General features: G+C 32.9%; 2 protein-coding genes across 4 annotated transcripts in view; both read left to right on the top strand.

The window, feature by feature from the left end:
- LOC123671345 (probable methyltransferase-like protein 25) overlaps positions 1 to 27,994 on the top strand; it is a 55,958-nt gene that overhangs the window by 11,281 nt on the left and 16,683 nt on the right. The gene's annotated exons all lie outside the window — the stretch shown is intronic.
- LOC123671344 (presequence protease, mitochondrial) lies at positions 239 to 27,905 on the top strand. Of its 3 annotated transcripts, none has more exons than XM_045605117.1 (6): positions 239 to 400; positions 451 to 680; positions 23,362 to 23,559; positions 23,622 to 23,831; positions 24,188 to 26,528; positions 27,112 to 27,905. In XM_045605117.1, the coding sequence occupies exons 5-6, from the start codon at positions 24,190 to 24,192 to the stop codon at positions 27,842 to 27,844; spliced, it is 3,072 nt and encodes a 1,023-aa protein (XP_045461073.1). In that variant the 5' UTR covers positions 239 to 400; positions 451 to 680; positions 23,362 to 23,559; positions 23,622 to 23,831; positions 24,188 to 24,189; the 3' UTR covers positions 27,845 to 27,905. The 3 variants fall into 3 exon arrangements, with proteins under 3 accessions (XP_045461073.1, XP_045461074.1, XP_045461075.1); XM_045605118.1 differs by having other exon boundaries at positions 23,627 to 23,831; XM_045605119.1 differs by lacking the exons at positions 239 to 400; positions 451 to 680 and having other exon boundaries at positions 23,180 to 23,559.

Raw genomic sequence — 27,994 nt, forward strand, 5'->3', positions numbered from 1 at the left:
CCCTGAGTACGCGAGCAAATTCAAAATTCCCGCCTTCAGGTAAAGTTCAAATTTCCCGCCGTTCAAATATTGCTCCAACCAAAAATATGGCATATTCGATGCCATATTTGTTGCCTCGGATTAGTTAGGAGTTTTCATTTCTTGTATATTAGTGTTCTGTGGGTATCAGTTTGGTTCTCTGCTTGTTTTGACAGCAACAAGTTCTGTGAGTCCTTCTTCTATTTGACATTTAAATTTGATTGGAAATGGAATTTTGTTAAATCGACATGTCATCTTTTTTTTTCAAAATTTGTAGTGTATAATTTCAAGATGTTCTCTGAACTACAGTTTCAACTTGCAATTGCTCTTTTACTATTTATATCAATATCCTTATGTGAAGATAGACAAAAAAAATCAAAAGGTTTTTTGTGGTATAGTTTATTTTTTCAGATTTCAGCACAATTTTTTCAGATTCTTCTATAGAGGCTACACAAACAGCCACACAGACAACTGGTTCCAGACCGTTAAGTGCTTCTGCACCCTATCAAGCTCCAAGGTCAGTTTCTTACCCGTTTGGTGATGAGGATATGGTAAACAATGATATGTTAAACAAATCTGCAACATCAGAAGCAAATTGTGCTGATGAGAATGAGTTTATAGAATATAAACCTGAATGCACTGGTCCAGTTGAAGGAGTTGATGTAAATATTTACTATTTGATCTATAACGTGTTCACATACCTACCTAAATTTTTTATGTATAACACGCTACACACGCAAACATTTTATCATCATTGTTGATTTAAATTCCTCCATTACATGAGGTGCCCACAGTTTTTTGTGTTATGCCCGATTCCACTTCATGCTACCCTTCGGTGCAAGGTGGATGAAACTCGAATAGCAATTTTGGAATTAGAAAATAAAATATTCTTAATTATAGTTGAAGCACTACGAAATATATTTACCTATTTATTTCAATACAATAGGAGTCAAGGATAATATAAGATGTATTTCCGTTTTTTTTTTTAATTTCACGCGTCCATATAAGTAGCGAAAATGTTTTGCGGTATTCTAGCCAAGAAATAATTAATAATCGCAATATTGAGCATGGCGAAAATTTCAGTATCAATATTATGATTACACGAAATTGCTCCAAGACCACACAACCCAAACACAATGAAATTAAAATCCATTGATTTTGATTTGAAATTCCCGCGCTAAAGCTGCACAAAAGAGGATGTGGCACCACCTTCAATACGCTCTATTAGTGTGACGTCACACAACGTCATCTTTGGTTCTCCTGTCAGTGTTCGGAATCCAAACAAATAAATTGTCATTCAAATTAGTACGGTGTCGTTGAAGGAATTGGCTTATTTTCATAAATAAGAGTATTTGAGGAACGATTTCAGTATTAATTGATAGACAGAAGGAACGAGGTTGATACCAGTAAGTTTGAATCCTGTATCATTCCCCAGTTTTTGCAAAAAGCCGAGTTTATTAGTTGAACTTCAAGTTCGAACTTACTGGCATTAATCTCGTGCCTTCTGTCTATCAATTGATAGTAAAATCGTTCCTTAATAGTTATTTATAATACAAGTGCAGAAGGCATTGATATTCTTCCACGAGTTCAAAATTCAAAAACGAGCCACGAAGTGGCGAGTTTTTGAATGAACGAGTGGTAGAATGAGCCTTCTGTACGAGTAGTATACATTATTTTCTTTAATTCATTGCATTTTTATTGAAATTAATGAAATATTTCCATAAATATCATTTAGTGATTTTTGCATTGAAAAATGTTGGTTGGCAGAACTAATTTCTTTATGGCAAATTGATGAATTGACAGATAAAGCCGTGGCGGAAAGTTCGGAGTACCAACATATAATAATAAAATATAACCATGAAAACTGTGGGTTTCTGATATATTCTCGCACGATTTTGTTCTACAAGATGTGGAAGAATGAACAGAATAACCACAGAATTAGAAAAATAATCTTATTTATCAAAATAAGCCAATTTCTTCAACGACAACGTACTAATTTGAATGACAATTTGTTTGTTTGGATTCCGAACACTGACAGGAGAACTAAAATGGCGGTGTGTGACGTCATCACTAATAGAGCGTATTGCCTTTATCGATATGCGACAAGGATGCAAGATATTGAAAAATATTTAAAGGGGAGTTGTGCGTCTCATTGTTATCTCTGCATTATCTCTATCATTTGTGGTTTTCTATGAAATTTACCTTAGAACAACGAGCGTTCATTTAAATTCCTGGTCAAGAGTGCTGTGGAGGTTTTCGAGTTGATTTTCTGTGACAACAAGTAGCGCTTAGCTTGTACCATAATAGCTGCTTTCCAGTCAGGTGCGTGTAAGATGTTTAAAAACGAGGTGTATGCACTCGTCAATTTTTTAATGGAATGACATTCGACCAAATTGAAAATATAATTTTTATTTCGTGGCGGCGCCGCAATGTCAAACTTGTCATTTCGATCTTTTTTTCTTTGATTTTGACAGAATACATTAATTAAAACCCGATCCTGGCCAATCACAAGCGATGTGTAACCGAGTATGATCGTGCAAAGTCGTGAAACAAAATGTTCACTACAATAAATTCAAATATGTATTTGAAATAAAGGAAGAGAGAGAGAGAGATTCCATTGGAGTTGAGCTGTTCTTATAATTTCAATAATTGCTTACACAGGTCATAACTAAAATGCAAGATACATATAATAGGTACAAAATGTCATAAAACTCATAAATAATAAATAACAAGAATCTGTCATAATTTGTTAATAGCGTTACCAACAGTTGACTTAACGGAACGTAACAAATATTCTCAAAATTGGCAAAACAAAATCTAATCAGTCCATACACCAGGTTTTTAGACATCTTAGGTGCGTGTTACCCCAGGGTGTCAATTCTTGACGGCATTAGAATAGAACGTTCACCGGGGATCGTTCCTCGATTCTACTGTCATGATATACAGGGTGTGGCGTAATTAATGGATAATCCTGTACTGGCGAATAGGGGAGGTCATGGCCGACCAGAAAATGTAAAGTTATGTTCAGTAAAAATATCATAGTTTTCGAGATATCGGACAATTTCATTTTTTTCTAAAAAGTGCACCTTTACTCACTTATTTCAATGCTGTGATCACAAATCTTGTTATTTCTTTGGGCATTATTTTTTATTTTACTCTCAAATAGCTGTACTAAGAGATAAACGACCAAATTCCTACCATCTTGCTTAATTAAGAAAAAAAAAGTAGGTCTATCCTCATGTTTGCAAATTCACTTACTTTTTTCTTCAAGTTTGAGTCGTTATGGTGAAAAAAAATGTATTGAGACCTTTGTGAACATTTCATAAATAAATTGTCTATTTCATTGCGGTTCTAAAATGGTGTAATACATGTTATTCTTTTATTGGGCGCTCGGAGTACGTTTCATTATTACATCTCAGGTACTAATTTCAGTGAAAGAGAGTTTTAGGGATTTGTGATGATACCTAATAATGGTTCAATAAAACACAGTAAAATTTTCACTATTTATTTTAAATTAGAGTAAGTGCTAACATAAGTGCATGCTGAACATCTTCTAATAAAAGATCGTTTAATTCGTCGCGCATATCTGGCTTGATTAATATTTCGAGCTGCTTCGTTAATGCGTGTGCGTAATTCTGAAACTGAATTTATCGGCTTGTCATATGCCTTCTCTTTGAGGCATCGCGAATAGAATAAAATCTAATGGATTTAGATCAGTAGATCGTGGTGGCCAAGAAATTGTACCCATACGTCCAATCAATCTTCTCGGGAATTTTTCATTTAAGTAATTACGTACCTGTCGTGCGAAATGTGCAGGGCAGCCATATCCGACTCCTATCTCAACCTGCATAATATGCATAGTTGGCAGGTCTCTAATCCACATCTAATGAGACAAGAATTAATTAATTTGTGGACTGGGATTTTTGATGGGCAAGTCATCGGCCCATTTGAGTTTCCAGAAACACTAACAGCTAACCGATACCTTCATTTTCTGAGAAATACACTGCCGCTTTTACTAGAAATTTTGAATTTAGAAGACAGGAGACGGATGTGGCTGCAACATGATGGCTGCCCTGCACATTTCGCACGAAAGGTACGTGATTATTCGAATGAAAAATTCCAGAGAAGTTGTATTAGACGAATAGGTACAATTTCTTTGTCACCACGATCTCCTGATCTAAATCCATTAGATTTTATTCTATTGGGGATGTCTCAAAGAGAAGGTATATGACAAGCCGATAAATTCAGTTGAAGAATTACGCACACGCATTAACGAAGCAACTCGAAATATTAATCAAGCCAGATATGCGCGACGAATCAAACGATCTTTTATTAGAATATGTTAAGCGTGCATTCGTGCAGAAGGCGGACATTTCGAGCACTTACTGTAATTTATAATAAATAGTCGAAATATTACTGTGTTTTATTTAACCATTATTAGGTATTATCAAAAATCCCTAAAACTCTCTTTCACTGGAATTAGTACCTCAGTTGTAATAATGGAACGTACTTCGAGCACCCAATAAAAAAATAACATGTACTATAACATTTTAGAACCGCAATGAAATTGACAATTTATTTATGAAATGTTCACAAAGGTCTCAATACAATTTTTTTTCACCATAACGACTGAAACTTAAAGAAAAAAGTAAGTGAATTTGCGAACATAAGGTTTATCCTTATTTTTTTTTCTTATTTAAGCAGGATGGTAGGAATTTGGTAGTTTATCTCTTAGTACAGCTATTTGAGAGTAAAATAGAAAACAATGCCCAAAGAAATAACAAGATTTGTGATCACAGCATTGAAATTAGTGAGTAAAGGTGCACTTGTTAGAAAAAATGAAATTGTCCGATATCTCGAAAACTATGATATTTTTACTGAACATAACTTTACATTTTCTGGTAGGTCATGACCTCCCCCTATTCGCCAGTACAGGATTATCCATTAATTACGCCACACCCTGTATATTCAAATTCTCATGTTATATTTATAATGTTTGTACGCATGTGTTAACCCCTACTCATTTTCCATGTAGTTCTCGTACTTGAATAAACAGAGAAGTTTCCGATTAGATTTCTTTTGAATAAGAACAACACATGGCGCTGCGACAAAAGTTTTTCAAGTGAAATTCAGTATTAAATTCGTCGAAATAAAAACTGCAAATAACAACAAACAGTTGAAAAACTGTATGAAAATCTGGATATTATAAATATTACAAATTCAGTCATCAAATTCAAGAATTCAATCGTGTAGAAAAAAAATTACAAATTACTCCATTACGGCGACTGGAATTACGCCGCCGCAACAACTAAATTTTAATGGATCACTGGATGAAAACTGGACATTCTTCAAACAAAAATTCGAATTGTATCTGAAAGCAACGGCTCTTCCTGAAAAATCGTCAGAAATGAAATCATCAATTCTGTTAAGTATTATTGGCGTTGAAGCTTTGAAAATATTCAATAGTTTCGAATATAAAATTGATGAAACAAAATGGACTTCGAAGTAATTCTACGCAAATTCGATGAGCATTTCAAACCGCAAAAAAATATCACATATGAACGATATAAATTCTTCTTGAGAAATCAACAAGATGGATGAGTGCATTGATACATATGTTGTGGAGTTGCATCAACTTAGTGCTACATTCGAATTTGGTGATCTTCGTTATAGTTTAATCAAAGATCGATTAGTTCTGAGCATAATTGATTCTAAAGTGAAACAAACTCTACTACAAACGAAGGATCTAACGCTTGAGAAAGCAATGGAATTATGTAAGATTTCGGAAAGGACTAAATTACAAATGAAATCCCTCTCAAATGAAGTAGCTGGATCATCAATAAAATAAGCAAGCCTCGCAATGAAAAACCTGCCACATAATCTAACAAATATGATTCAAGATTAGAAAAACCCCAAAAATTTCACTATAATGAACGAAAACAACAAAACCACAGCTATAAACAAGGACAAAACAACTTAGGACAACAAGGACCCATGAGCTACAGAAACAAAATTTTTACATGCAGAAATTGTGGTAATAAACATTCAATAAATCAGTGTCCGGCATATGGAAAGAAATGTGCAAAGTGTGGAAAAGTGAATCATTTCGCGAAATATTGTCGATCAGTGAAAGAAATTTCTGTAACCAACAATCATTTGGAAATTAATTCAAATTCTGATAATACAACTTCTGATGAATCTTGTTCCTTTTCAGATATTTTCATAAATTGTGTGAGTAAGCCAATTCAAAATCAAAAATTGCAATGGAATATAAATTTAAAATTTGAAAATAACGTATGGATCAACTTTAAACTTGTTAGTGGTGCTGAAATCAATGATATACCTGTAAAATATTTGAAAGTTTTAGATGTTGATGAAAATAATTTAATATGATGTAGGTAGTTTAAAAATATCAACATATACTGGTACTTATATTGAGACTTTGGGTAAGTGCTCTTTACTATGTCATTACAATGATTTCATGGGTATGTTGAATTTCATATTGTAAAAAATAACTATTCGCCCGCTATTCTGGAAAAACAAGAATGCGAAAGAATGAAATTACTTAAATTCATTGGTTCCATTGAAATAACAAATTCGATAAAGAAAAAATTATTATTCAATTTAAAGATTTATTTCAAGGCATTGGTGCTCTGAAATGTCAAGATTATTGTTTTAAAATAGATAACTCTATCAAACCTGTAATCAATCCTCCGAGAAAAGTTCCATTTTCTTTACGTAATAAATTAAGAAACCTCTTAGATGATCTCGAGAAAAAAGAAATTATAGCTAATGTAAATGAACCAACTGAATGGGTCAATAGTTTGGTTCTAGTACACAAACCAAATGGTAATCTTAGAATTTGCATAGACCCTCAGCAAATAAATAAAGCCATCATTTCTGAAAATTTTCCTCTTCTCACAGTAGATGAAATTATTTCTGAACTGTCACATGCAAAATTCTTCTCAAAACTTGATGCTAGTCAGGCGTTCTGGCAAATTGAATTAAGTGAAGTAAGTTCCTTCAAATGCACGTTTAGTTCACCCATCGGCAGATACAGATTTTTGCGCATGCCTTATGGAATTAAGCTTGCATCTGAAGTATTTCAGAAATACATAAAACAAAATTTCGATAATATGAGAGGTGTTTTGTCATACATTGATGATTTTTTGATATGGGGCTCTACACGAGAGGAACACGAAGCTCGATTAAGATTAGAATTAGAAAAAGCTCGTGAAATAAATTTCAAACTAAATTTGGAAAAGTGGGAGTTTTGTGTGGAAAAACTCAAGTTTATGGGTCACATAATTACAAAAAATGGCGTTGAACCTGATGAAGATAAAATTTCTGCAATAAAAAATTTCAAAAAACCGGAATGTAGAAAAGATTTAGAAAGATTTCTAGGTATGGTGGCATACATATCGAAATTCGTACCGAAAGTTTACGAATTCTACTTAAAAAAGATGTTATATGGCACTGGAATCATCAGCAAGAAGAAAATGTTGAAAAACTCAAAAAAATCTTGCTGAATAAACCAATATTACAATTGTTCAATAATAAATTGCCAATAACATTATCTGTTGATGCATTTTAAAATGCCATTGGTGCAGTTTTATTTCAAAATAATTTGCCTGTTTACTATATTTCAAAATCTTTATCAGATACGCAAAAGAACTGGGCACAAATTGGCAAAGAAATGTACGCGATATCTTATTGTTGTTTACGTTTTCATCAATATATATATGGAAAACATATTACTGTCGAGACTGATCACAAACCTTTAGTTTCAATCATAAAAAAACCACACAATGCATGTCCCATGCGTTTACAACGAATGTTGATATCGATACAACCATATAGAATGAAATTAATATATAAAGCTGGTTCTAAATTAGCTCTAGCAGATGCTCTTTCTCGCTCCTATGATTCGAATAAATATAACTATCATCAAGATGAAATTTTGTTAGATGAAAATATCTAATCTCGAATTTTAGCTATAGCCACAAATTTACCTGTTTCAAATAGAAATTTGGAAAATATCAAATCTGAAATTGAAAAGGATTCAATTCTGTTAAACGTTATAGCTTGTATGAAAGATGGTTGGCCGTGTAATAAAAAAATTCCTGATAGTTTGAAACCATATTTCATAAAAAGAAATAATTTATTTTTTCAGATGGATTATTATTTTTCAATAATAGACTAATTGTTCCACGCAGTTTACAGAAAGAAATACTCTCAAAATTACATTTAAGTCACTTAGGTAGAGAAATAACTAAATATCGAGCACGAACATTATTTTATTGGCCTAATATGTCAATTGATATTGATAACTTAATTTCAAAGTGTAAGTCTTGTATACTTCTTTCCAAATCTCCACAAAAAGAGCCATTAATTAATCACGAAATTCCTCTAAGAGCATGGCAAAAAATCGGGATAGACCTTTTTAATAATAATAATAATAATAAATTTTTTTTATACCCAACAGGAGAGTTCCCAATTAGAGGGTACAAATAAATAAGTATTTCATAAACAAGAAAAAGATATCCCAAATCAAAACTCAAAATTTTCTACAAATTTAAAAATCAACTACAATACTATAACTATGAAAACATATCAAAACTTAGTTCATTAGCACTTTCACAAAACCGATACACAGTGGCTCGTCGAAGTATGTTGGTCCGAGGGGTAGGCAGGCCAAACGCCAGCGGATGTCTGGTCACCACCCTCGGCACCAGGATGTTGACTCGGGAAAGCAGGAAAGGGCAGTCTATTCTTCCGCTAAGGAGCCTCTGTGCGAATCTTGCGCACTGTATGGTCTGACGTGTAAGGAAACTTGAAATTCCCATTTCCTCCATGATACCCGAAAGATCAGCACATGATATACTTAAGAAATTTCCTCTGGATTCGCTCAACCGGAGTGAGATGAGTTGCATATATTGGAAACCATAATAAATTAGCATATTCCAACTTACTAACAGCAAGCGAGAAGTAAACGCTTCTAAGAGCAGACAAATCATCAAACTCCCTAAAGCTTCTGAAGAGGAATCCCAATGACCTACAAGAAGAGGCACATATCTCTTCAATGTGTGGGACAAAACTCAAATCGCTCTCAAATAGGACTCCCAGGTCACGAAAGCGGCTTCCAGTAGCAATCAGGTGGTCTCCAATATGATAATTAAAAGTGAGCGGCTGCATTTTTCTCGTGTAAGTAACTTTAAAGCACTTTTTCAAATTCAAAATAATCCCATTCCGCAAGCACCATCCATGAACTTGAACTCATTTAAATATTTTTTATCACCTTCAGTACGCCATTTCGTTCTGTAATAATTTTTTGTTTGGATATTACGCTTTAAGTCTTTTGTGAACCAAACTGGAAACCTGCGCCGATCCGATGAATGAGTTATCTTAGGAACAATGTCATCAATAATCTCAAATAGTTTAACATAGAAGTAATCTAAGGCATCATTCACACTTTTAAATGTTTCCATGATACTCCAATCAAAAGAACCGATTGATGAACACAACGAAGAAAAATCAGCTTTCAAAAAATTGTATCGTGTATTCTCACGTAGCGGAAAATCTACTTGGCGCTTGGGGGATTCACGAGAAAAAACTATATGCAATGCAGGATGATATATATCCTCACAAACAAAAGAGGAATCAGAACGCACCACTGAAACCTCAACATTGTCACCCGCGAGAACCAAGTCGAGCAATCTATTATCCCTGTTAAAGATGGAGTTAAATTGGCGTAATTTCATGAGATCACAAAAGTTCCTCAATAAAATAGACTTGGGACAACTATCGGGCCCAGCAAAATTTGGACAATTGAAGTCTCCCACACACAAAATGTTTTCGCCAACAAATCTCATCTCCAGAAGAGACGTAAATGTTTCAAGCTGAAAAGCTGTTACGTCGGGGGGAATATGTAGTGCACAGATAACGAAAGGAAACGGCTCGGCACAACGACACAAAACAACGTCTATCAATGGAACACGATCCGTCAAAAATGCTGTATCCAAAATACCGAAGACTACGACGTCAGAGAATGCAACAAGCACACCACCACCGCGAGATCTATCAACCTTTGCGAACTGCCTATCACACCTCACCATACTATAGCCAGTCGGTAAAACTTCACCATCGTAAACCGAATCACTAAGCCATGTTTCTGTTATACAAATTATATCATGTGTATATTCACAAGCAGATTTGCAAAATTGAGACAACTTTGTATTAAGTCCTCTTGCATTTTGATAATAAACTGTCACACCCACTGACTCACGAGACAAATCAGCAGAAGCAATCCCGTTGGAGCCAGCTAGTTTTCCGAGGTCGAGCGTACGATCGAAGGAACGCCGGATATATACTTAATGCGGAGATCGGATTCTCCTGCAAAGCGATGATCTAGCTCAGCCCTGACAGATCTATAAAATTCCATCTGCTGGGGAGTTCTATCCGGGGTGATATAAATTTTCTCGAACCTGGTCCTCAATCTTCTGAACCTGCGCAATATAACAGGAACCAAATCAGGAGAGGACAAACGTACTTTCAAAGGACGAGTTCTTGAGTTTTTGGTAGGATCAAACTTCCCAATTCTATGAGGCTTTACGTCTTGCTCAGAAACCTCACACTCCTTCAGTATAGACTGAACCAAATCAGTATCCTTCCGCATCTGATCCTGCTTGCTAGCACTTTTTGAATTAAAGGGTAAATATTACATAGCTTTAGTTGATTATTTTTCAAAATCAATGGATGTTGAATGTGTGAATAGAAATTCTACATCAGAAAATGTAATTAATTACTTGAAACGTATATTTTCTTTACTTGGAATACCAGATGAAATTTTCTCAGATAACGGTCCACAATTTGCATCAAATTCTTTCAGGTCTTTTGCTAAGGAATGGGGATTTCAGCATACCACAAGCAGTCCGTATTTTCCACAATCTAATGGTCAAATAGAGAGAACAATAGGTACTCTTAAATCTGTTTTGAATAAATGTCTATATGATAATACAGATTTCAATATAGCTTTGTTAGAACTTAGAAATACACCAATCGATAAATAATAACTTCTGCACAATTTTTAAACATAGAAAGTATTTTACCTGCCACTTGAAAATATCTAAAACCTAAAATAATAAATAACAAATATCACAAAAATAACTTACAGCAAAAACAAAAAATTAATAAATATTATTTTGACAGAAATACAAAAAATTTACCTAAATTCAAACTCAATCAAAAAGTACTCATTAAGAATAATGGTTCGTATAGTTTACCAGGAACAATAACAAATATTGATGAACATCACAGAAATTATAATATTGGATTGAGCAATTCTGATAAAACCATAATTAGAAATCGGCATCAAATTAAACCTGATTTTAGCAATTTTGGAAACACAAAGTCAAATGTACAAGATGAGAATTCTCTGTACAGGGTGGGCAAATTTCGATGTTTTAGCACTACAACTTTTGAACCAGAGGAGATAGACCAAATCTGATACCCTATCCTCGGTCTCTTTTTCTGAGAAACTAACAAGAGTAGTATTCATTTTTGGCCACCTTCTTTTGTTTTCAAGTTATAAGCGAAAATTGGAAAAATGGTGATATCGAAAAACATTTATATCTCCGCTATTACTGATGCTAGAGGTCTGAAATTAAAACATTATACAGGCACTTTTTTACGTAGAATCTGTAAAATATAATATGTAATATTGTGGAATACACCCCCTTCCATAGACTAAGATATGACATGTAATCTGTGAAACAACAATGGCTGCTAGAACGTCAACGAGGATTAAGGCTTTTTTGTATGTGCTTGTAAAACATTGAAAGTATTAATTATAAAGTGTTAACTGGTAATTAGTATTATTCCACCAGACCTTGAAAACTAGTTCTGAAGATAATACATGGTGTCAGGTGTGTCTACGACTGGCAAAGTAGACGAGAAGATTAAAACAACTTTCTTCTTCTTCTTTAATTTTAAACCACAGGAACCAATCACCTTTGACGGTAATATATCGGACAAATGGAAAAGATTCAGCCAAAAGCTGAAGGTATTCATGACTGCTAGCAACTAAGACAAAGAATCAGAAGGAAAGAAAATAGCAGTAATGCTGAATTTGGGAGGAGATGAGTTGTTGGATTTGTATAACACATTTCAAATTCCGGAAACAAACAAAAAATTTCAAGATGTGTTTCAAAAGTTTGAAGAATACTGCTCTCCAAAGAAGAATGTTATTTTCGAAAGATTTAAATTCCACAACATAAATCAAGTTGAAGGTCAGTTATTCGACAATTTCGTTACTGAACTAAAGAAGGCTGTTCAAACAACAGAATATACCAATCCAGATGACATGGTTCGTGATAGAATTGTTATGGGTATATTCAGTAAGGACACACAAGAAAGGTTATTAAGAGAACCACAGTTAACCTTGGAAAAGGCAATCAATTGTTGGAGGGCCATTGAGATCAGCAAATCTCAATCAAAAATGTTACAAAATGAGACTGAAGTATGTGCTGTTAATAAGAAAGACTGTATGTATTGCGGACGTAAACATGAAAGAGGAAAATGTCCTGCATATAGAAAGACATGTGCAGTGTCAAGGAAATAACCACTTCGCCAAAGTATGTAAAGATAGCTGATGTTAAAGGAAGCAAAAGGACATGTGAAACAGAGTGGAGAAAGAATATTATTGTAGGTAATAAGGTAATCAACTTCAAACTCGATACTGGTGCTGAGGTCAGTATTTTGCCATTCAATTATGTTAGAGAACTTTGTTGTCAAAATTTAATGAGAAATTCAAATATATCATTAGTGTCATATGGAAATTCTGGATTCAAATTGAATATAAAAGGTCAGATAGAACTGATATGTAAAGTTAATAACATCAAGCAAACTATTAATTTTATTGTTATAGATGTTATTAATCAAAGTCCTTTGTTAGGGTTACAGGATTGTATAAAGCTAAATTTGGTTAAACGATTGGATTCTGTAAGAAGTAAATTTAACTCGGTAGAGGATATTATCAAACAATATCCTAGTTGTTTTGAAGGTCTTGGATCCTTTCTAAATGAGTATCATATTACTTTAAATGAAAATGTTTCTCCTAAAGTAACTCCCATATGAAGAGTACCACATTCCTTGCAAGATAAATTAAAGTTAAAGTTAGATGAACTAGAAAATAAAAATGTCATAAAGAAAATAGATGGACCTACCAACTGGTTACATGCGCTAGTAATTGTTGAGAAATCTTCGGCAGACATACGTCTGTATCTTGATCCAAAAAACTTAAATGTTGCTATTAAAAAAGAGCCATTTTTAATTCCTTCAGTTGAGGAAATATCATCTATACTAAGTAATAAATCATATTTCACAGTGTTAGATATGAAGCATGGTTTCTGGCAAATTTGTTTAGATGATGAAAGTTCAGAACTTTTAGCGTTTGGAACACCCTTTGGTAGATATAAATTTTTAAGGTTAGCATTTGGAATAGCTACAGCTCCAGAGGTTTTTCAGAACTACGAAATGTTTGGGGATATAAAAAATGGAATTTATTTTGATGATCTGATAATCAGTGGTGAAACTGAAGAAGATCATGATAGAACACTACAAACTGTACTTGAAAGAGCGTTAAAATATAATATCAAATTTAACAAAAATAAAATTCAGTTTAAAATGCCAAGTGTTAAATATATGGGTCAAATTCTTTCAAAAAAGGGTGTAGAGCCAAATAAGGCTTATATTAAGGCAATTGCAGAAATGCCCGATCCTAAATCTAAATCAGAACTATTGCGGTTTTTAGGAATGGTCGAATATATAGGCAAATTTATTCCGAACTTATCACAAATAACAACCTGTCTTAGAAAATTGACTTGTAATGATACAGAATGGAAGTGGAATCAGGAATATCAGTATGCGATCAATCAGTTGAAATATTTATTAACAAACACTCCTGTTTTATCATATTTCGATCAAAGAAAAGAAATTGTTATTGAAACTGATAGCTCAAAAAATGGTCTAGGGGCATGTCTCTTACAAGAGGGACATCTAATTGCATTCGCGTCTCGAAGTTTGACAAAAACTGAGGAAAAGTATGCACAGATTGAAAAGGAAGCACTAGCCATCTTATTTTCTGTGCAGAAGTTTCATTTTTACATTTAAGGCTTTAAAATAAAACTTTTTAGTGACCATAAACCACTTGAAACAATATTTAGAAAGGACTTAGCGTCAATTTCACCAAGATTGCAACGAATTAGACTAAAGTTATTGAACTATAATATTTGTGTGACATACAAACCTGGTAAACAGATGTATATTTCGGATACTTTATCTAGAGCGTTTTTACAGAATAATAAAGGACTTGAATCTAATCAAGAAATCGAATTTGCAGTTCATGCGCTAATACAAAATCTACCAATATCAAATAATAGACTCGAACAATTCAGAACTGAAACTTGAAATGATAAAAACTTGAATATGGTAATGAATTATGTTGAGAATTCTTGGCCTGAGAACAAAAATAATTTAACTTCAGAAGTAAAAGTTTTTTACAAACTAAAACACCAGTTGTAAGTTAAGGTGCGTCAAGTTGGTGATCCACTCCCAGAATTTTGGTATCAAATTGTTTTGGGTATTTTGTTCCCATTTTGTGCCAATTTTTGCCGTATGAAAAAAATTTTGTGCCCATTCGGTTTTCGAGATATTTCGAGTTTTTCCCGTGAGTCACCAACTTGATGCTGTGACTCATACATGGAAATTTTCAAATTTTTTTATTTGGGTATTTTGTGCCAATTTTTGCCGTATAAAAAAAATTTTGTGCCCATTCGGTTTTCGAGATATTTCGAGTTTTTCCCGTGAGTCACCAACTTGACGCTGTGACTCATACATGGAAATTTTCATTTTTTTTTATTTGGGTATTTTGTGCCCATTTTGTGCCAATTTTTGCCGTATAAAAAAAATTTTGTGCCCATTCAGTTTTTGTGATATTTTTAGTTTTCCCTGTCAGTCACTTACTTGTCGGGCGGAAATTTTCTCATTTAGATAAATTGTGCTCATTTTGTGGCGTATGGTATGGATTTTGTTCCCCTACAGTTTTCGAAATATTTGTACTTATTCCAGTGCGATGGATAAATGTAGCACACTTCATCGACGAGCATTGTATTATAAAATTATGCTTCGGATAAATCTGCATTTGCTTAACCTCATATGCAAATGCGTATAAATTTGTGTCTCAAATGAGATATTTTTGCCTTGCAGTGCATATTTACTAATTTTCGGTTTTATTTGCATATTTTCAAGATAAAATTTGTTTTCAAACCAATAGAAACAAGCCGAATAGAATATATTTGACAAATCCCAACCAACTTTTATCAGCTATTGACTACTAAACCCCTAAGGAAGGGAGTGTTTGGAGAAAATATTTATCCCGATTGCTAATATGACTAACATCTGGTAAATATTACAAGGGAACACATAATCGATGTTAACTTGGTCAACTTCAAAAACAAAATAATCGAACAATGGCAGAACAGATGGAACGAAACTGAAATTAAGAGAATTCAAACGATGTTCAATATCTTTAAGACAAAATAAAGACAGAAAAATAAGTCTGACAAACACATGTGCTTTCGATCCATTGATTGCAACAAATTTTTGTGACAGCAAGTTTCTCGCTGAAATCAACCAAGATGAATTGAACAATATACAGGGTGTACACTTTTGAAACGGCCCTACTTCAAGGGGAGATTATACAAGTGATTGGCAACAAAAAATGTCATATAACACATGGTCGAAATGTTGGTGGTTATTCTTCAATTTAACATTTTTTGATTTCACGAAATTAATCACTTTTTTCCATAAAACCAATTATATCTTATTCATTTCTGCGTCCTCATCGAATTTGATCATATATTCCGACAGTGCATTAAATTTGCCTTGATATGAGCAGTCATGAGTGGCAAAAGATTTTCACTGACGAGTATGGTGAAGTGGTTAATCCAAATATTCTGAAGAGAGCAAAATAGTCGTATCTTTCCAATCGTTTTATGAAAGAAAAACTATAAATGAGAATATGTTTTCAAGAATTTTGAGAGATAATACTGAATGAAAAATCGTAGTTTCCAGATTAATAATCAGACCATTGAAGCATTTTTAACTATTAACTCCTCAACATCTCGAATTGATGTGAGTGTTTTAAGTCATGTTTGTTGTTTTTGTCTCACTGAATGTATATTTCAGCTCCCTGCAGATGGTCACACAATGATGATCGAAAGCTGGGATGGTACAATAAATGAGATAGATCTTATAGAGTTTGATGACCACACCCGATATCCTTAAATTGAGAATATGTTTTCTTTGCAGTAAAAACTTTTCCATTTTGCATGCTTTCGAATTACATATCCCGTTTTGTGTTAGCTACTTTCCTTTTGCTGTAATATCATGACTGACGTGATGACAATGAAACAGACGAAAATACTCAAACTTTCCTTTGCTTTATTTCGGAGGTGCTTATGATTGGATATTGAAATAATTCACATGGAAATACTTATTTCTATTGAACTCAATGTTTCATAAAAAAATGAATTAATTTCCAGTTATTTTTACCGAATAAAATGATCAAATCAAATAAGTTCAACCGCCACCTGCCGCTCGAAATAGCCATTTGTGGAAAAGGGAAAACCCACATGCGACTGTTGTTACCCATTTCCAACATGAATTGAGGAGAAACGTATGTTTGGGACTGATGAGGGGCGAACTTTTTGGTCCAGTAATTCTTCCAGATCGTCTTAATTCTGATGAATTCAAAAATATTTTCATAGAGAACCTACCAGGCATATTAGACCAAATGTCTACCAGACAAAATTTTTGGTTTCAGAAGGATGGCTGCCGTGCCCATAATAGTCGGAATGTAGCGGAATTATAAACCAATATTTTGGAATGAGTTGGATCGGAAGATACGGTCCAGTGATGGCCACCCAAGAGCCCTGATCTGACCCTTTAGATTTTTATGTGTGGAACACTTTAAAGAGAAAGTGTACAAATTCGCGTTCAGTCTCAAGAAGATTTATTGAAAGAATCCACTCGTTGTGTGAACGAATGCATCTAAAACGTAGTGAACTTCGAAGAGTGGAGGGTTCAACAATAAAAAGATGTGGAAAATGTATTGAACAAAAGAGAGGACATTTTGAACAATTATTTTAATGTTTTCATCTGTTTCGTTCATATTTTTTTGTATTTAATAATCAAATTTGGTTATCTTTTGAATTACCTGTTTATATTGTATAAAATATCAAGTTTGGTAGAAATTAATAATTTCTAATCGAAAGAAGCTCTGAAATAGGGCAAAGGAAAGTTTGAGTATTTTTGTCTTTTTCATTGTCATCGCGTTAGCCATGATATTACAGCAGAAGAAAAGTAGCTAGCACAAAACTTTGATATGCCGTTCGAAAGCCTACTAAATGAAGAAGTTTTTACTGCAAAGAAAAGATATTCTCATTTATAATTTTTCATTCATAAAACGATTGGAGAGATACGACTTATTTGGCTCTCTTCAGAATATTTATATTCACTACCTCACCACACTCGTCAGTTAAACTCTTTTGCCACTTATGACTTTTCATATTAAGGCAAATTTAATGCTCTTTCGGAATATATGATCAAATTCGATGAGGATGCTGAAATGAATAAGATATAATTGGTTTTATGGAAAAAAAGTGATAAATTCCGTGAAATCAAGAAATGTTAAATTGAAGACTTACCGCCAACATTTCGACCATGTGTTTTATGACATTTTCTGTTATAAATCGCTAGTAAAATCTGCCCTTGTTCAATTCATCTTGGTTGACACAAACATTTGTTGCAAGGCCTTGAATCAATCAATCGAAAGCACATGTGATTGTCAGACTTATTTTACCGTCTTTATTTTGCCTTAAAGAATATTGAACATCGTTTGAATTCTCTTAATTTACTTTCAGTTTTGTTCCATCTGCTCTGCTCTGAAGTTGACCAAGTTAACATCGATTATGATTTCCCTTGTAATACTTAACAGATGTTAGTAATATTATCAATCGGGATAAATATTTTCTCCAAACACTCCCTTCCTTAGGGGTTTAGTAGTCAATAGCTCATAAAAGTTGGTTGTGATTCGTCAAATATATTCTCGACGTACGGTTCTATTTGGCTTGTTTCTATTGGTTTGAAAACAAATTTTATCTTGAAAATATGCAAATTTATACGCATTTGCATATGAGGTTAAGCAAATGCAGATTTATCCGAAGCATAATCCATACCATACGCCACAAAATGATCACAATTTATCTAAATAAGAAAATTTCCGCCCGACAAGTAAGTGACTGACAGGAAAAACTCAAAATGTCTCGAAAACTGAATGGGCACAAATTTTTTTTTATACGGCAAAAATTGGCACAAAATACCCAAATGAAAAAGATTGAAAATTTCCATGTACCTATGAGTCACAGCGTCAAGTTGGTGACTCACGGGAAAAACTCGAAATATCTCGAAAACCGAATGGGCACAACATTTTTTCAATACGGCAAAAATTGGCACAAAATACCCAAATAAAAAAAAATGAAAAAAAAAAAAGCGTCAAGTTGGTGACTCACGGGAAAAACTCGAAATATCTCGAAAACCGAATAGGCACAAAATTTTTTTTATACGGCAAAAATTGGCACAAAATGGGCACAAAATACCCAAATAAAAAAATTTGAAAATTTCCATGTATGAGTCACAGCGTCAAGTTGGTGACTCACGGGAAAAACTCGAAATATCTCGAAAACCGAATGGGCACAAAATTTTTTTCATACGGCAAAAATTGGCACAAAATGGGCACAAAATACCCAAAACAATTTGATACCAAAATTCTGGGAGTGGATCACCAACTTGACGCACCTGTTAAAGACAACATTTTGTTTTTTGATAACAAAATTGTTGTTCCAAAAAGTTTAAGAATGAACATGTTAAAATTAATTCATGAGGGTCATTTTGGGATTGAAAAGTCGAAATCGTTAGCTAGAGGTATATTTTATTGGCCTGGGTTAGCGACAGAACTTGAAAAATGTATATCATCATGTAAGATATGCGAAAAGTATATGAGAAAAAATCCTAAAGAGAAATTATTACAATTTCCAATACCAGTAAGAGTAGGCGCAGATATTTTCACTTTTGGAGGTTCTAGCTATTTCGTAATGTTTGACGCATATTCTAATTGGCTCGAACTAATTAAAATCAAAGATAAAAGTGTAGAGACAATTGTTGGTCAAATGAGATCTATTTTTGCAAAATATGGATCTCCGGACATAGTGATTGCTGATAACGTTCCGTTTAATAGCGCGATAGTACAGAAATTTGCCGCTGAATGGAATTTTTCTGTAGTATTTAGAAGTCCCTACTATCCACGAACAAATGGCTTACCTGAAAAAGGTGTGTCAATAAGTAAAAACATAGTTAAGAAAGCAATGGAAGAACAAAGAGATATTGAATCTTCATTGTTAAACTACAAGAACATGCCATTAAAACATATCAATTACCTACTCTCCATCACAATTAATGTATTCGCATAGATGTAAAACAAAAACTCCAATTTCAGTTGAACTATTGAGGCCAGAACTTTGTGTGAATGTGAAAGAAAGAATTCAAGCTAAAATAAATCTTAATAAGTCATTTTATGATGCTCATGCAAGGGATCTGTAGCCTTTAGAACAACATGATAATGTAACAATATATGTATAACCACATATCTAAATGTTGGGAGCCTGGTAAAATTGTAAATGTAGATAAAGCTCCTCGTTCTTATATCATAAAAGATAATTTGGGCAATACATTAAGACGAAATAGAGTTGACTTAAGACATTCTAACAATGAATATTGTAAAACTAACAATAATGCTGAAAATATTCAAATGAGTTGCCCAACTTACCTATTGTGAACCTTAAAAACTAGTTCTGAAGATAATACAGAATCCAGTGGCGTGTTCGTATTTTCAAGAGAGTTTTTAACTACGAAGCTATGACCCAAAGTTATGTTTTTTCAAATGGGAACACTAAATTTCTGTGCCATTTTTTGAAAGCTTAATTTTTCCTGATTTCAAAAATATATAACATCGTATGGTTTGTATCAAAATAAATAACAGAAAATGGTCAAAAACCTTTTTTATCCAAGAGTCCCAATATTTCTATGGTTTCAAATGTTGATGAGCACAGAAAAATTGAGCTTTCTATAACAAGAGCAGTGTCCTTCTGTCAATCTGATTATTTCTATACTTTTCAACAATTTCTACAAATTTCGAATCTAGATATGTTCTATAGATTTTTTATCGAAAAATTGATTTGGAAATAACGAAAAGATCCACAAGATCGAATGTTTCAATCGAAAGAGTTGTAATGAGATGGATGTATCAGAAGATTATTTTCATAGGTCTCCAGAATGAATACGCACCATTTTAAATAGAAAATGAAACAACGCATATATGATTGAACTCAACAATATAATTACGAAGGGAACAAACAAGAAGTAATATTTAACCTAATATTGACAATGCACAGTCGACACATCTTCTCGATATTTCGCATCGAATTCAATAGATGAATATTTGAAACTGTGTTCAAGCAACCTAGAAAATTTTCTCCGAGTTCATTTATATTTTCGAAACTATAAAATATATCTAGATTCGAATTCTGTAGAAATAAGTAAAAAGCATAGAAATAATCAGATTGACGGAAGGACACTGCTCTTGTTATAGAAAGCTCAATTCTTATGTGCTCATCAACAGTTGAAACCATAGAAATATTGAGACTCCTTAGGTAAAAAAAGGTTTTTGACCATTTCTGTTATTTATTTCAATACAAACCATGTTATATATTTTTGAAATCAGGAAAAATTAAGCTTTCAAAAAATGGCACAGAAATTTAGTGTTCCCATTTGAAAAAATATAACTTTGGGTCATAGCTTCGTATAATTAAAAACCCTTTTGAAAGATTTTGAATTTTGAAGAAAGGCGATAGTGAAGGGTGACAAAACTTAAAAATTTGAAGTTATTCGGTGGATTAGTTGAAGAATTATTGAACAAAAAAAAATTCACTCTTAAAGGAATATTTATTGTTCACCCTGTATGACCGTGCCAAGTAGAGATTTAGAATTTTTATTATGAATCAATTCTTTGTGGTTACAAAAACGGAAAAAGTCCCAATGTTCACATACAGGGTGATCCGATATCCACGGAAATAGGAAAAATCTGAAATTTTCCTAGTCCGGATCTGATTTACTCGATTTCAGTAACATTCAGGGGAAAGGGATAGTAAAGGGCGACAAAACTTCAAAATTTTAAATTATTCGGTCGATTAGTTAAAGAGTTATTGAACTGTGAAATTTCACGCATTCGATGGACATCATCCTGCATATCCCAAACAAAGGCACTCAGGCGATTGAAACCTTTTGATACGAGACCTACATGATGACCTTCATTCATGGTATCCGTTTGTTGCATTCTTCCCGGGACACCCTGTATAAATATAGGTATCGATAATATCGGTTGAAAATATCGACAATCGGTAGTATCGGCATCAAAAATTTCGACGATATTTATCGAAAATTTTCTGAAAATAATATCGATATTTTGATATATCGATATTTATTGCCCATCCCAAGCTTAGTGAATGGAAGAGCAATATCATAATAAGACAGAAATAAAATTCAAAGAATCCATTTAGTATATGAAGAATTTTGACATCACAGTTGTACTGCAACTTTCAAAATTGGAACCAATTCATCAGCCGATGTGTCAATTACTTTCTAAAGTCACTATTTATTGAAAATGTTCATGACATGAATGATTGATTAAACTTGTATGAAAAATATAGGTACTATTTATACTCGAGTTTTCTGATTTTTATTGAAATGCTTTTATACTAGTTTCTATTAAATTACATAAATTATTTTGCCCATAACAGCTTTAGCTCACTCACTAAAAGCATTTTTGCATGAAATTATTTTTAATTTGTGAATTTTAAAATTTTATTGTATTCTATTATTATCTTCAAGTGGGTAAGAGGTGAAGAAATTCTTGAAGTTACTCTTCTGAATATATTTTTTGATTGAATACTCCGAAAAAATTCTATAAAGCAATTGGAATTTATTAGATTTTTGGATTACTCATTGAAGAACAAAAAACAGATATAACAATACTCAATTTCAATATAGAATATAAATAAACTATAGATGCAATGCCAAGACTTTGTTTAGTAATCCAATTATAAAATAATTCTCTCGTCATAGATTTATATAATCCTCATGATCACCACTGTCAAAACAAAACATCCAGGTAAAAATCCAAATATCCAGCATTCAAAATAGTGCTCCTTCTACTTTTACCCTTGAATATACTTGAAAAACATTTTGTTTTTTTTCTAGAGTCCACTGTTGAATAATGCTGGCATTTTCAAATAACCAAGTTTCCTCCAGATAAATGAATTTCACATATTGTTGCAAATATTCTCTGTATTCACCATAAAATCGTACTCAGCTTATTATATTTTTCTGTTTATCAATAAGAATTTTCCTTTTATTAACTGTTTTGAACTTGTAACCAATTAAGTTTATGTAATGTTGTCTTTGATTGATTAAAATCCAGATGCTTTTTGGTCAAATTTCATCCAGGCTGATATAATGGTTGCTTTTGGATCGGCTTCTGGTAACAATCAAATCATTCATCAAATGATTCTTTGAAGGTGAAATCGTATTGCAAAGGTTTTCTTCCACTAATAATCCAGGTTGTAATGACTTGCCTTCTCCTTTTTTCAAACAGTACTGCTCAAATAAACTAATCAATGTGTGTTTGAAATTGATACAACTTTTAAGTTTCAAAATTTCTTCGATCAAAACAAAACCAATAACACCAACAAACTGTCATTTGTCCATTGGCAAATGACAGGAGGTTAGATTTCATTTCAATGGCATTGGAAATGTCATTACATTTCCAATGCCAACCCGAAATCTGCAATTCAAAATGTTACTGAATGAGCCAGTACCAACTTAATTTCGATTTTCCAAAGTCACCCGGGATGTCAATAATTCCTGAATGGACTGTATATTTCGATATATCGATAATTATTGCCCATCCCTATCCCCAAATGTTAATGTTGAGATTATTGTTGGTTAAGTTGTTCACACTATTGACAGAAAATTTGAATTTTTCAAGTACTAAAAATTGCTCCGTGAATACAAACAAAATATTTCGTTCACTCTAATTTGAAACGATTGAAGATTTCAGATTTCAAAATCGTTTCCATTAATTTACTAATGTTTTTTAATTTCATCTGGTAGGAAATTTATGTTACATGTTTGAAAAATGACTTGACTGTGGAACCAACCGACTCCATCTATTCATCTTCAAGTAGTGCAAGTACAAGCCCATTTAATTTACCTTCATTAATTTGCAAAAGGTGTGATTTACAGAAAAATCCTGAAAATACTGCAGTGATAATAAATTGTGTTAATTGTTTCGACGTGGGAAATCCTTTGGTAAGTGACATTTTCATTTCCATTTAGTATGATTAATAAATTCTGCACCATATTCTTTCAAGGACAGAACAGAACCAGCGTAAATTTATTTTGCACTGCGTCCTACCTTGAAATAAAAAATTATACCAAAACAAATCGTGTTTTGAAGGATTTTTAATTTTCAAGGAGGTTTATTTTCATTGTGTTGGTACCTCTGAATTTTGATGTTTGTGGAGTTTGGATTGGTTAGTTATGTGAATTTTGAAGCTAAAATTTTGATGAAAAACAATAAAGTGAGTATTCTGAAGACAATGTATTTTACCCAATTTTAGATTCTTCTGAAATTGTTCCAATTTTGATATTACTTGGTTTGTAATAAGGTTCCTTAAAATCCAAGTTAAAACTATCAAATTAAAATTTAAAAGTATTTTTGAATGTTTATTTAATTTATTCGGAAGAGATAAACAGTGAAAACCTTTGCAACTATCCTCAGTTTAATAATTTTTTTCATTCAACCAAATATTGAAATAAATAATGCAACTTCTGGAACAAAGTCTTCTGGTATGATTTGAGTATTAACAGAAATTTCATGTACTTATGAAATATTCATTGATTATTTGTAATCTCTAACTATAATCTTTTTTTGAAGAAATGTGGCATAGAAATTTGAGACATCTGTGGCATTCATCCAAGCCTGTTCTAGGATTCTCTTCTACTACTGCTCCAGTGAAAAGAGTTGCTCATGAAACTGTAGTGTCTGATATAAGTAAATTTGTGGTTGGTGATACCATTCACTGTTTTGAAGTTAAAGAAATTAAAGAAATCTCAGAGTTCAAAGTAGTTGCCCTTCTACTAGTACACGAGAAGACAAAATCAGAATATCTCCATCTGTTCCGGAATGATTTGAATAATGTGTTTTCCATTAATTTCCGAACAACACCTAAAAATAGTACAGGCGTACCTCATATATTGGAACATATAGTTCTGTGTGGATCAGAAATGTACCAAGTGAGGGATCCATTTTTTAAAATGTTAAATAGATCTTTGGCAACCTTTATGAATGCTATGACTGGTTCAGATTTCACAATGTATCCTTTTAGCAGTCAGAATTTGACTGATTATAGAAATTTACAAAAAATATATTTGGATGCAGTGTTTAGACCTCAACTTAAAGAATTAGATTTTATGGAAGAAGGTTGGAGGCTGGAGAATGTTGATTTGAATGATGTGAAATCACCATTGTTTTTAACTGGTGTAGTATACAATGAAATGAAGGGAGCATTCTCAGAAAACGAAAGAATATTAGGTCAGAAGTTACAAAATCTGATTTTACCTGACCATACATATGGTGTTATATCTGGTGGTGATCCTATGAAAATACCTGACTTAACTTGGGATGATTTGAAGAACTTTCATAAAAATCATTACCATCCCAGCAATGCAAGATTTTATTCTTATGGAAATTTTCCATTAATTCCTTCCCTTGAATACCTAAACAATGAATATTTATCAAAATATAACTTTTTATCTCCAGACCACACTAAAGTTCCATCTCAAAAATATTGGACAAGCCCTAAACAAGAACATATTTATGGTCGTTTTGAGAATATGGGTGATATTATTGAAAAACAGAACTCAGTACTAATATCTTTATTAATGTCTGATATTACAGACATTTATGAGACATTCACACTACAATTCATAAGTGAATTACTCATTAGAGGTTCAAACGCTCCATTTTATAGGACCATGATTGAACCAAACTTTTCTGGTGGTTTCACTCAAACAACGGGTTTTGATAATCAGCCGAAAAATAGTATTTTTACAGTGGGACTCCAAGGTTTGAAAAAAGGAGACATGCATAGAGTTTCTAAAATTTTTGATTATACTATTGATAAAGTTATAGAAGTTGGATTTGATGAAAAACACATTGATTCTGTATTACATAGAATTGAGTTGTCATTAAAACATGAAACATCGAATTTTGGACTAAATTTACTTTTTGGCATCGTACCTATTTGGAATCACAATGGACAGATATTGAAAGCAATGGAAATAAATAAATTGATTGAAAAATTGCAAGAAAATATACGGGAAAATCCAAAGTACCTGCAAGAAATGGTCAGAAAATATTTCAAAGACAACTGTCACCGTTTAACAATAACAATGACACCTGATGTAGAGTATGAGGACAAATTGAATGTAGAAGAAAAAAGATTAACAGAAAAAAAGGTCGCAAAGCTTTCTCAGGAAGAAAGAGAAGAGCTGTTCAAGAAGAATTTAAAATTGAAAGATCGACAATCTAAACCTCAAAATACTGAAATTCTTCCTACATTGGGTATAGAGGATGTGAGCACTGAAGTAGAAAGAATTCCTGTTATACATACCAATATAGGACATATTCCTGTACAAATAAACACAGTAAATAGTAATGGCATTGTTTATTTTAAGGGAATTTTGAGTACTGTGCATTTATCTCCAGAGCAACAAATGCTTTTACCCATATTTTGTTATGTCATAAACAAATTGGGTACTTCCAAAATGGATTATAAAGAGTTCGATAGTTTAGCTCAAAGGAAAACTTCAGGTTTAGATTTTAATATTCATATTGGAGAAAGTTTGTATACCTTACACAATTATGAACCGGGGGTGGTAATATCTAGTTTCTGTCTTGAAAAGAATTTAGAAGATATGTGGGAATTGTGGTCTCAACTATTTAACCTGGATCAGTTAGAAGATGTTACAAGATTTAAAACCTTGGTCCAGTTGTATATGGCAAATTTGTCACAAGGATTAGCTGATGAAGGACATATTTATGCAATGCAGGCTGCAGCTGCTTTAGTTTCAGGGTCTTCAAGTCAAAAAGAACATTTGACTGGATTACAACATATTGCATACATGAAAAGATTGATGAGTGTATCAAACTATCCAGCTATGCTGAGGGCCATATTTGGAATTGGAAAAGCAATTTTTAATGAGAAAAACTTGAGGTGAGAATTTAGTTTATTCTTTGTAAATTCTATTGATATGTAAAGTGTCTCGAATGAAAGTTTATATTCATAAAAGCTTAAAAAAAATAATCTGCTCATTGAAAATTTTTTTTTACATAATCAGAAAATGAACTATTTGGGAATTTATTTCTCAAAAATAATATTGTCCAAATATCTATTGTCACATTCACAACTCTCATTCAATCTAACACTAAAATTCTTGATGACAGCTTGGCTAGAATGCTCTGTGATGGCTCCCATTTTATGGTGAATATTTTGTTTCAACTGGATCAGCATAGTTTATTTACTGGGGTAAACTTCAGTTTCAAGTAAATAGGGTATATTTAAAACCACCTCAGTATTCTCTATTCACTGTTGCAGTTTTCGTTTACCAATGTAACACCCTGTATACACCTAAAACTTTCATGTAGAATTTTCTCTGGGTTTTCATACTATGATAAAAGATTCTTTAATTTTGTACTTAGTTACATTACCTGAAGCAGTCACAACCAAGTATGCATTTTTATCACTATAAAAACAAATAAATTATAGTTAAGATTAATATCTGTATTCTATATTTCAGATGTTGTCTCAATGCTTCACAGGAGCAATTACCTGTTGTATTACAATCCTTCCGAAAATTTGTCAATGAGATACCAGAAACTTCAACAGTTCCTCTATGTGATAAAACTTATGTAACTGGAAAAGTTCTCACCCCTAAGAATGGAACTCAATGCCAGCATCAGGTTCTGAATGTGCCTGTTAATTACTGTAGTAAATCTATTTTAACTGTACCCTACTCAAATCCGGAATATGCAAGACTTCGTGTACTTGCCAGGCTACTGACATACAAATATCTTCTTCCGAATCTTAGAGAAAGGTATGGCGCTTATGGAGGGGGCGCCAAGTTAACTACAGATGGAGTATTCACATTCTTCAGTTATAGAGATCCCAGAAATCTGCAAACTCTAGATGTTTTCGATCAAACTAAAGAGTGGTTGAAGACAGAGCTAGCTAAGGTTTCCCCACAAGAAATCATAGAGGCCAAGTTGGGAGTATTTCAATCGATAGATCAACCAGTTCCTCCTTGCAATAAAGGGTGCAATGAGTTTTATTTAAGGTTAACCCCAGATGTATTACAAAGTCACAGAGCTGAAGTTATGGCTGTGACTCATAAGGATTTACATGATGTTGGCTTCAAATATTTATCGAATGGTATACAATCAGTGGTTGGAAAAGTTATAATGGGATCTAAAACAGATTGTGATACTAGTAAAAGGAAAAACGAACTATGGACAATTGTGGATAATTCCTAATATAGTAAATTCTGAATTGTAGTTACCAGTTCTACAAATACATGCAACTCCTTCATTTGTTTATACTCTTTTCGCTGAAAAAGTTCGTAGAATGGAAATTCATGAACCTTTTGATGTCTTCATATAGATAATTTCAATTTATAACTCTTT

This window comes from Harmonia axyridis, chromosome 1, assembly GCF_914767665.1.
Source record: "Harmonia axyridis chromosome 1, icHarAxyr1.1, whole genome shotgun sequence".
Lineage (NCBI taxonomy): Eukaryota > Metazoa > Arthropoda > Insecta > Coleoptera > Coccinellidae > Harmonia > Harmonia axyridis.

Coding starts and splice junctions, on each gene's coding strand:
- LOC123671344 (XM_045605117.1), top strand. CDS start 24,190: ATGTGGCATAGAAATTTGAGACATCTGTGGCATTCATCCAAGCCTGTT. Junction 26,529..27,111: donor TTTAATGAGAAAAACTTGAG/GTGAGAATTTAG, acceptor TCTATATTTCAG/ATGTTGTCTCAATGCTTCAC.